This window comes from Helianthus annuus, chromosome 10 (genome assembly GCF_002127325.2).
Source record: "Helianthus annuus cultivar XRQ/B chromosome 10, HanXRQr2.0-SUNRISE, whole genome shotgun sequence".
NCBI lineage: Eukaryota > Viridiplantae > Streptophyta > Magnoliopsida > Asterales > Asteraceae > Helianthus > Helianthus annuus.
In genome coordinates this window covers 54,479,076-54,490,744 of record NC_035442.2, presented here as the reverse complement: position 1 = coordinate 54,490,744, position 11,669 = coordinate 54,479,076, and the positions used below count along the sequence as shown (strand labels likewise).

The window sequence follows — 11,669 nt, the reverse complement described above, 5'->3', positions numbered from 1 at the left end:
ATTTTTCTAATAAATTGCTCCAAAAATTGGCCCAAAATACCGTTGCATCCCAAACAATACACTTCAAAATTCTCAAATATTTAGCCTAAAAATTGAGGCCCAAAGGTTTTAGCTCAACTTTTAAAATTTTTAGCCCAAACTAATCTCTATATCAATGTCCAAATCACAATGTCTACAAATTTTAGAAATCGGTCCACACTTGAAATTTTGTAGCAGCTTAAATTTGATTAACTTTTATGTGTCAATTGGCTTCAACACTTAAAAATCATCATTGACTTTTCAAGTTTTTCGAGAGACCAGATGTGTTGATTGATTTTTATTATTTTTTTTATCACAACAAACCCTAATATCACACCACCTTTTTAGAGCATTGAGATCCATTCCATCAAAGTATATGTGTAGAGTTTTTATAATACAAAAATATAAAAGGTGGTTGTAAGTGTAGGAGAGAGAAAATGTTACTGTTTATCTGTATATTTGGGGCATACTGTTCACCCCTTATAATTTTTTAAAATATTTTGAAAGTGGTTGTGAGTGGATAAAAGAGAAAACTTAATAATAAAGGTATAGAAAATATTATTTAATTGAAAAAGTGAAAGAAAATATAGTATTTTTTTTAGTGTAATTTAAAGTAAAAATATAATAGAATGTGAATGCTTTTACTAACAATATTAACCGTCATATCTATTCCCATGAAATGTCATAGTAATCTTTTTTCTTTTGTCTTTATCGAAACCACAACCAGCTCCGTTTCTTTATATTTTTTTTCTTGACAATTCCAAAACAACAACACTTTTAAATCCAACCTTTAACCACACACCTGCATCTGTCGTCTATACTATCTACCATCTTTTTCGCCAATATAACGTACAACTTTAGAACTAAATCAATCACTAAAAGATTACAACTAAAACTCTATTCGGATCTGCTTAGAATTTAAGGTTTTATTATGCGCAAATGAATCTCTGATTCGATTAAGATTTGAACTCGATGTCTACAGAATATGATCGTAAACAAGGGCGTAGCTTTATGGGGGCGGCCGACAGTGACGGATTTAAAAAAACCTAAAGGGGCAACGTTCCTATAAAAAGGGGCAGCGAAGTCGAAAAAACGTCAATTTTTTCCAAAATTTACACTAATTTTACACTACCGTCGGAGCGTCAAGGGGCAACGGGGGTTGCCCCTGGTTCTATGCTAGGTCCGCCCCTGGCGGCCGACCCCCCGAACTTTTCGCTCGTTAGTGAAGAGTATGTAGTTTTCGTATACAAATTTTTGGGTATATACGTTTTTGACCTCCTGATTTTATAGAAATTTTTTATATATATGTTTTCGACCTCACGGTCGGAAACCTCAAGCTTCGCCACTGATCGTAAACAATGAACAAATTCAGAACTGATTTCAACAAACACAACAATCAATTGATACTCTCTTCTATATCACAGTTTAAATCTTTAACAAAACAGCTTCAAACTTGGATAGTTCAAACAATGATCTAAAACAACAAGTTCAATCCAGTTCAGTTTTTCTTTTTGGATACAGTTACAACAAAGCATGCAAGTCCGATTTAAATCTCCAGATCTAAACTTATGAAGGTAAAAAAAATATCAATTATCGAGATTTAGCATATCAACAACACATTCTTTTTTTCTTTTCACAATTTCAAAGAAAGTTAAGATCTAATTTTCAATTTGATTTTCAAATTCTCAGGTCCATTTTAAGAATAATTTGAATTAAAATCTAATTTTCTTATGAACAACACTCCAAACATCAGTTTTTTATATCAAATAAAGAAGACTTGCATGATATACAATACATCACGTCTTCGTACGAATTGAACATTATCAGTTCTTTACATGTTGTCCATATTCACTTCTGCATGTATACGTAACTGATTTAATTCATTATAATGTCATCATGATGGATGATGGCATCACTCCCGAACGTACCCGCACTCTTCGTATTGTGTCGTACCAAATCCTAACCCGGTCTAACATATCCTAACAAAACCTAGCGAAACCTTTGTCCAGTATTTTACAGAGTCAAGACATTAGACATTATACGTACAACTAGATTTCAATCTAAGGCCACACGAATAGTGTGCTAACAAAGTGAGTAAAGAACCTATGATTGAAACAACAACTGCTAGAGCTGAACCAGTAGTTACAGAGAAGAGAGATCCTGCTGTTGAAGAAGAGAATGTTATTCCAATCTTAACTCTCACTGCTTCACTGCAAACACCAAAAACACCAATCCAACCAATCTCACCATAACCTCAACCACAGTCTCAACCACGTCAACAAGCAGGTCCTTCGTCTACTACTTCAAACGGAGACAGAGATTATATGTTTGATGATCAACCATTTCCAAATTTTGAAAATATAGATAATGATTTCTTTAATGACAATAAGATCAAATTTTTGGAGAGCGAGATAAAGCAGATGGAAGCGGTGATAGAAAGTCTGGTGACTGGGAATGAAAGACAGTTGATGATGACCAGAGATTTGGAAGAAGATAAGAAACTAAAAGACCGGAAGATGGAAATGTTGTATAAAGTGTTAGAAAGGAGATTGGGATTTGATATTGAAGTTGAATTCAATAAGACTGAAATAGAGGAAGCAGAGGCTAGAGCTGCTGAGAGAGCAAGAAAGGCGGCTTCAGAACCAGAGGTAGTTGATAAAGGAAAAAAATCAGATTGATGCTATGCTTTATTAGAAGAAGAGATATAAGTTAGATCTTATATTCGATTAGACATATTATATGCTTAGTATTATTTCATAATTATGTAACATATATCATAGGTAGCGACGGTTATGAGGGCCTCTTCATAACTCGTATATATATCATGTATTATCACACATTTGTATTTACCAATTCTAATCAAGAACAAGAATATTCATTCTCTTTCAATATCAAAACCCTAAAGAAAATCATATTGTAACACCTCGAAATTTTGTGTCCAATAATGTGTTGACACGTGTCATGAGTTTACACGTGGCATTAAATATTAAATAAAGGACTAAAGTTGACAAACCTTGAAAGTATGTAAATTCGAGGGTTAAAAATGCCAACGAGGGGTAAATATACTGTATAGTATCCCTAAACGATGCTCGTACCTTCAAACGAATAAATCATGGATCGTACGGAGCGAAACGCGGAAGAAAGTGAGAGATTACAAGCTACAGGGGTTAATTGTGTCAACATGTTTAATTTATACCTCTGAGTGACCCTTTGACGAACCCCAGGTTTGTAACAGTAAAATACGCTCACTAGAATATACGATATAAATTTCGCGAAGTTCCGTTTTAAAACGAGAAAGTTATGATCAAATTCGTATGAGAGGGGTTAAAAGCGTCAACAATAAAAGTTAAGGCTTTTCGGATAGTAATTAAACTAACTGGGGACTTAACAATGCGGGTAAAAGTCACGAGGCCCTTAATTGTAAATAATCGAGGGCCAAATCGCAAAGTTACCCCTTCGAAACCGAAAGGTCAGGTTAATGATTACAAAAGATTTGAAAATCTTGAAAAATAAGTCCAATGCGGGTCGCGTGGGTGAAACCATCAAGCTGATGCGGGCCGTGCGCCACCTGCAGATTTGTTTTCTGACTTAAAGATTCAGGCGGCCCGCGTGTGAGTTGCTTGAATCCTAATGCGGGCCGCGTGAAGGTCCCAGATGCAGAAACTTTGGACAGATTCAATGATTGAGCTTGTAAACGTTCATTGATGCATTAATTGAAGCACGGGCGCCCTCTACATGCCCCCTAGCACCCAGGGACACCTGCTGATCATCCATGAGCCATTGTAGGGTGAGTTGTAATGATCTTGTGCATGAAATTTCACTATAAAAAGACATACATTGCACACAATGGAAACACACCTCAAACCTGCATTCTAGTTCATCTCTGGAGCTCTAAAGCATTCTTCTAACATCCTTAGTCGTGCACCAAGCTTCTGTAAGTATGCTTACCCTTTTGTGGCTTAGTTTATGCATAGTTTAGCTTAAAAGTCAATCCGTCGTAATTAACGATTGACTTTGCGATAAATCACAAATGGTCCAGTGGTTTGTCGAATCAAAGATAGTTATATGTTGGTAATCATGTGGGCTTTAAACCCCTAAAAGGGCACCCTCTGATTCCCACTCTAACTAGTCCGAATGTCAAGTCAAACGTGCTTAGAAAAAGTCAACAGAAATGCTATTTTGCGATTTCATGCATAACCAGTAATGTAGATGGTGTGTAATCTGTTTAAACACTCATAAAACATGATAATAAGTATATTAACTAGTCTAAGCTTGTTTGATCCGACCATTTACTGTTTTGACCCGGTTCGGAGCCGAAAGTCGCAAAACTTTGACTTTTGCTTTGACTTCAGTTCTGACCCGTTAAAGTATGATTTAGATATACCTTAGGACTCTCTTAGGACCAGGTTACATGACGGTATAACCCTCTGTGACCGGTTCGTTGTTTGTCCGAGTCTTTTACACCTTTCCGTTAAATGCTTAAAAGTTGACCGTAACGCCCTTTTTAAATTAAAACGAGAATTTCGGACATGTGAAAGAACCATAACCTTAGTTACTGATTTCTAAGCATGTCCCTAAAATTTCACGTCAATCCGAGGTCCATAATAGGAGTTATGCTAAATAGCGCAAATTACGGAAACTTTAGTAATTTAATAGCGCAATTAGCATAACGCCTATCTAAACCCAGATTTCGACACCAAACCTTTTACACACTGATGTAAAATAATATTTTGGGACTTTTAAAGATTTTTAATTATTTTTAACCTGCTCATAACCTGCGGTTATGGCAACGGTTCGGTAAATACCGAATATACCCTTTTCGGCCATAACTTGAGTTCTGCAAGGTCTTTTGACCCGATTCCAGTTGCCACTGATTTTAAATAATAAATAAAGTATTTTAGGCTTTACAAACTGTTCAGGAAACTCAGATTTCCTGTAGAACTCAGAAACCTCTTTTGTAATCTTTAAAAAGACCGAAATACCCCTACGGGGCATAATATGAACTTAAACTCGTTACGGGCATTATGGAAGGTATCCTACTGATACCACACCCTCTCTAAAGCATATTGACTTAGGAAATCAGTGTAGGACTCTTACGGTTACCCGTTACGCCTTTTTGCGCGCACGGTTCGGCTTATGTAACTAGTTTACATAAACTAGCCGAAACGGGTCAAACCATATTGTTTTGACCCCAAAATCCAGAGTGTGGTTATTATACCCATATAAAACAAGTCTTCAAACTTGTTGGGTCCAAATCACATTCCATTCACGGTTTTCGCCTTTCACGCGATTAAACCGTAACTATCCTTTGAGACTGACCGGTCTAAGCTACGGCTAAATTAAAGACCCGTTAGGATTCTAATAGGTTATTTTAAACCTCCGTTCCAGAATAGGAGACCAGTAAAAGCTATCTGCAATTTATTTCGATTAAGGATTTATACTTGCAAAGGTAAATACTTTTAACTTATTTTCCGTTATACGGGCTTGGGTTACGGTATATAGCATACCGCTTGATCGGGCATCAAATTCTCCACCGTTGAGTGGGTAATTGAATAAATTTGATCGGCTCGTTTAAACAGTCTTGTTACTTAAAAGCCTTTGGGGGGTTAATGACCATGTCCCGGATATCCCTGGCATCATTTTACGAAATGGCCACGACCTAAGCGAGGAGTGTAGGCGTACACTCGTCAGTGCATAAATAGTCGATATGGTGTGTCTATTGATCTTTAACCCGGACTTGATCCGGGCTACTGAACGCATAAGGAATATGTAATTCGTTCACAAGATTATATATTTAAATAATTCTCCCAAAGTTATAAAAGAGTTTGTGCCTTGTGCATTCAAATCAATTTTAATAAACATTTTACAAAAGTGTCGGTTGAATGTATTTACCAGTGTAAACTGACGTATTTTCCCCAAAAAGACTAAATGCAGGTACTATGCGTAATTGGCTGGATATTTCTCCTTAGCATCATAAAGAGTCTCGCAAGCTTAAGATGCCTACGTCTGTTGAACAATACTTATATTTTTATTTGATCCCCTGTGGATACCTTTCGACTATTCGTAATACATTTGATATTACAAACAATGGTTGAAATATAATTATCTTTATGCTTCCGCTGTGCATTCATATATATTGTGTGGTTTGACTATATTGTTGCCAACTACGTCACGGTAATCCCCCACCGGGCCCACCGGTGAGACACGTGGAAATCGGGGTGTGACACATATCGATTCCAACAAGTGGTATCAGAGCCATCACCGATCCACATTCCATATCCGTTCAAATCATTCAAACAAACACACAATCTCTAAATACAGAAGATACAAAATATGGCATCAAATGGTGGAATGCAGACTCAAATTCCAAAATTACAGGGACAAAATTATTTTCACTGGCATATACAAATGAGAGTTTTACTAGAATCACAAGATATGTGGTCAATCGTCGAAGAGGGATACAATCAACCGGCATCCGGGGCATCCGAAAGTGATCAGAATGCATACAAAGAGAACGTTAAGAAAGAAAAAAAGGCACTGCATATTATCTTTCAGGCAGCAAATGATATGGTGTTTGAACGAATCACAACATGTCTAACATCCAAGGAAGCATGGAATGTCTTACACAAAGCGTACAGAGGAGAACAAAGAGTAAAAATGGTAAAACTTCAAACCCTAAGATGTGAATTCGATGCCCTACATATGAAAGAAAATGAATCAATAGAAGATTTCGTTAATAGAACGACAGTCATAGTGAACCAGTTACGTCAAAACGAAGAGAACATAAGTGAACAACGAATCGTAGAAAAAAATCCTAAGAACCCTGACACGAAAATATGAATCCGTAGTTGTTGCCATCGAAGAATCTAGAGATTTAAACAATATGTCTATTGAAGAACTACTCGGTATTCTTCAATCGCATGAATTACGTTTAAAACAATATGATGATGTGCCGATGGAACAAGCGTTTCAAGTACAGAGTAATAATCATGAACGTGCAAGACAATTCAGATCAGAAAACGCAGGAAGAGGACGTGGCAGAGGAAGAGGAAGGTTTAATGGTCAGATTAGATGTTACAATTGTCAGAAACTAGGGCAGACTGCACGTTTCTGCAATCAAAGAAAGGATGAAAATGATAAAATGGGTAATGCACTCCTGCACAAAGAAGAAGAAACAAGTGACAGAAATGATGATACGATGTTTATGATCTTTAATGTAGAAGAAGTAACAAAGAATGATTGCTAGTATTTAGACAGTGGTTGCAGCAATCATATGACAGGAGACAACAGTCTGTTTATTACTCTCAATGAGTCCGAGAGAAGAGAAGTGAGAACTGGGGATAACAAAAAAACTTGAAGTACTGGGATGTGGTGATGTAGCCATATCAATAAAGGGAACTAAGAAGAAGGTTCCAAATGTGTTTTATGTGGAAGGACTAAAGCATAACTTACTGAGTGTAGGACAACTAGTTCAGAAAGGATATGAAGTAAAGTTCAGTAACCGAGAATGCAGGATCAAAGACTCAACAAGAGAAACTATAGGTGTCGTTAGAATGACAGGAAACAAGATGTTTCCATTAAACCTGAGTCAAGATATGATACCTCGAGCATATAGTATGATCACACAAGATATGTCTATATTGTGGCATCGCAGATATGGACATATTAATTTTGATACACTATATGATATGGGAACAAACGAAGTAGTCAAAAGGTTACCCAAGTTACCGAAGCAACAACACAAACTATGTGAAGGTTGCATGCTCGGGAAGCATGCAAGAAAGCCGTTTCCAAAACAGTCTACATGGCATGCCATCAAGCCACTGCAACTCATACATTCAGATATTTGCGGCCCCATGCAGACATTATCAATTGGAGGGTGTAGGTACTTTATTACTTTCATCGATGATTTTTCAAGAAAAACATGGGTATACTTCTTAAAACTCAAGTCCGAAGCACTAAATTATTTCAAAACATTCAAAAGATTTGCTGAAAATCAAACGGATCATAAAATAAAGTGCTTGAGAATAGATAGGGGAGGTGAATATTGTAGTAATGAATTTCAAGTATTTCTTAAAGAAAGTGGAATCCAGCATCAACTCACTACAAGCTATACCCCCAATAAAATGGGGTAGCCGAACGGAAAAATAGAACAATTATGGAACTGGGGAGAAGTATGATGAAAATGATGAATATATCCAATGATCTATGGGCCGAAGCCGTAGCATGTGCAACCTATCTTTTAAACCGAACAGTAACAAAGAAAATTCCAAACATAACGCCCGAAGAAACTTGGAGTGGAAAGAAACCAAACATAGGTCATCTCAGAATATTTGGATGCACTGCATATGCCCAAATTCCAAATTAATGACACAGCAAGTTAGATGACAAGACTGAAAAAGCAATCTTCGTTGGGTACAGTGAACAAAGTAAGGCTTACAAACTTTATAATCCAATAACAAACAAAGTTTTTATTAGCAGAGATGTTGTATTTGATGAGAACCAACTATGGAATGGAACCGAGTCATACGAACAAGGAACATACATTCAGTTGAATGATGGAGATCATGTTAGTCAAGATGAGCCGAGACATAATGGTGTGACAGCACCCGAAGATAGCAATCAAACAAATGATACAAACATCGATGCAACTGTCAATGAACAAGGAGATGAAGAATACACATCTTCATCAGAAAATGAAGAGTTAAGAACTAGAAGTGTTGCAGATATCTATCAGGAATCACAGCCACTTACAAAAGCACAAGTAGATTATCTATATGAAAGAAATCAAGCACTGTATAACAATACTGTTGCAAACTTCGTCCTTTATGCAGATGCCGACCCTACTTCCTACGATGAAGCATGTAAGGACATGAAATGGAAAGATGCAATGGACAAGGAAATTGAATCCATAAAGAAAAATGAGACATGGGTATTAGTAGAACCTCCAAAAGATCAAAAGCCTATTGGAGTAAAATGGATTTTTAAAACTAAATACGATGAACATCTAAATGTGAGCAAGTACAAAGCACGTTTAGTAGCGAAAGTATATAACCAGAAGTATGGAATCGATTATCAAGAGGTGTTTGCTCCTGTGGTTAGATTTGATACTGTGAGACTTGTACTTGCTCTAGCAGCTCATTTCAGATGGCAGTTACATCAAATGGATGTAAAGACTGCCTTCCTGAATGGAAAACTGAATGAGAATGTGTATACAGAACAACCAAAAGGATATATTAAAAAAGGAGAAGAACATAAAGTATGTCAACTTAAGAAAGCATTATATGGATTAAAACAAGCCCCAAGGGCATGGTATAGTAGGATAGACGGGTATTTCATGTCACATGGCTAAGATAAGTGTGTGTACGAACATACATTGTATTTCAAACACTCCAAGAATACAAGAGTCATAATATGCTTATATGTGGATGACCTTATCATAGCAAGTGACTCGCTAGATCAAATCAGACAATTAAAGGAGTCAATGAAAAATGAGTTTGAGATGACAGACCTTGGAGTGTTACACTACTTCTTGGGAATGGAAGTCAATTATAACGAAGGAAACATTACTCTATCTCGGCAAAAGTATGCAAGAAATTTACTAGACAAGTTCAATATGGGGAACTGCAATGCAATATCAACACCTATGGAATATGGACTACGTCTAACAAAGGAGGATCTAGAAAAAGATGTTGATCAGAATATGTATAGAAGTCTGGTTGGGTGTCTAATGTATCTAACAAATACAAGACCAGATATCATGTTTGCTGTTAGCAAGATAAGTCGTTTCATGGAAAGACCCAAGAGAAGTCACTGGGAAGCAGGGAAAAGAATTCTAAGATACGTGAAAGGGACAGTGGATCATGGAATAACATACTCAAAAGGAAGCAAAGGGAAACTTACAGGTTACAGTGATAGTGATTATCAAGGTGATATAGATGATAACAAGAGTACATCTGGTTATGTATTTCATCTAGGATCAGGTGCAATTGCATGGCAATCAAAGAAGAAAAAGGTGGTAGCATTATCGTTAACGGAGGCTGAATACATTGCTTTGACAATGGTGGAATGTCAAGCTCTATGATTAAAGAGAATTCTCAATGATCTTCAAATAAACATGGATTGTCCACTTACAATTCATTGCGATAACAAATCAACTATATGTTTGGCAAAGGACCCAGTCTATCACGGAAAGAGCAAGCACATACAGGTAAAGTATCACTTCATACGTTATTTGCTCAAGAATGATGAAGTTGAAATACGTTTCTGCTCAACAAAGGAACAGGCAGTAGATATCCTTACTAAAGCCCTATAGCCCAAAGACTTCATGCGGATAAAGAACCTAATGAATGTTGGAGAGATCTAACTTAAGGGAGGGTATTAGAAGAAGAGATATAAGTTAGATCTTATATTAGATTAGACATATTATATGCTTAGTATTATTTCATAATTATGTAACATATATCGTAGGTAGCGACGGTTATGAAGGCCTCTTCATAACTCGTATATATATCATGTATTATCACACATTTGTATTTACCAATTCAAATCAAGAACAAGAATATTCATTCTCTTTCAATATCAAAACCCTAAAGCAAATCATATCGATTCCAACATGCTTGAGATTGGACCAGAGCCTGCGATAGAAAAGTCTTCTGAGAATGTGATCGAGAAAGAGCTTGAACCGATAAATATTACAAAGTTCAACCTTGTACCGAGTGTTGAACAACAAGAAGAGGAAGAATAAACAGAGGATGATGAGGAGAAGAATGATGATAAGGGTTCTGATCATGATGATGACAAAGGTGATGATGATGATAACAGCGATCAAGGTGGTACTGGGTTGATTGTATACGAGAAGAAAGTTACCAAGTCAGATGCTTCAGAACAAAATGATTATATGAATGATGCTGAGAATGAAGAGGAAGCTGAAGGTGAGGGGGAACATGATGATGTATTGTATGATGAAGACACTTCTGAAATCTTCATAAACGTTCAACCTATAACGTCTGTTCCTGCAAGTCAAAACATGATCATATATCTTTGTCATGATGTCAAGGAGGGAGAGTTTGTGTACAACTATACGAAAGAAGAAATTGCAAAGATGTGCGGCATAGACGATGAAAGATTCGAGTTTAATTTTGAAGAGGAGTTGATGAACATTGATATTACAAAGCCTGATGATTATGTGTCTAATCATGTTCAACAAGCTGATGATTATGATGAAGTTATCATTGAAGATGATCCTGATAATGAACTTCCAAAGTATTCTGGTGAAGATACAGATGATTTCCCCATGTTTACTGAAAAATATGCTCATGAAGCTGATGATTTGGTTAAGTCAAAGATTGAAGAGAGGATTAAGGATGGTGAATCTCCGAGACTGAGTAAAGATCAAATCAGGGAAGCTCGTAAGCTTCGTTCAAGTTAATGCATAGGGAACGAAAATTTAGAAGACCACTGGCTTTCTTTACAAGAAATCAAGATGTGTCTCTGGGGATATTATTAGCTGGGGCTGGATACCTGAACTGAATGTGTTTGCCATTAGATGAGAATATGGGGTCTAGTATTTCAGATATTTGAGTGAAATTAAAACTTTGCCATGGTAGGACGTAGAGGAGTTGTGCAAAACAAAGCTAATTAACTTTCAG

The 11,669-nt window shown here is 36.6% G+C and overlaps 1 protein-coding gene across 1 annotated transcript; it reads left to right on the top strand.

Annotated features, from left to right (window-relative positions):
• The first annotated feature begins 10,179 nt into the window (after positions 1–10,179).
• Positions 10,180–11,449, top strand: LOC118482626 (protein PFC0760c-like). Its single transcript, XM_035978192.1, has 2 exons — positions 10,180–10,228; positions 10,770–11,449. Exons 1-2 carry the CDS (start codon positions 10,180–10,182, stop codon positions 11,447–11,449), a joined length of 729 nt encoding a protein of 242 aa, XP_035834085.1.
• The last annotated feature ends 220 nt before the right edge of the window (positions 11,450–11,669 follow it).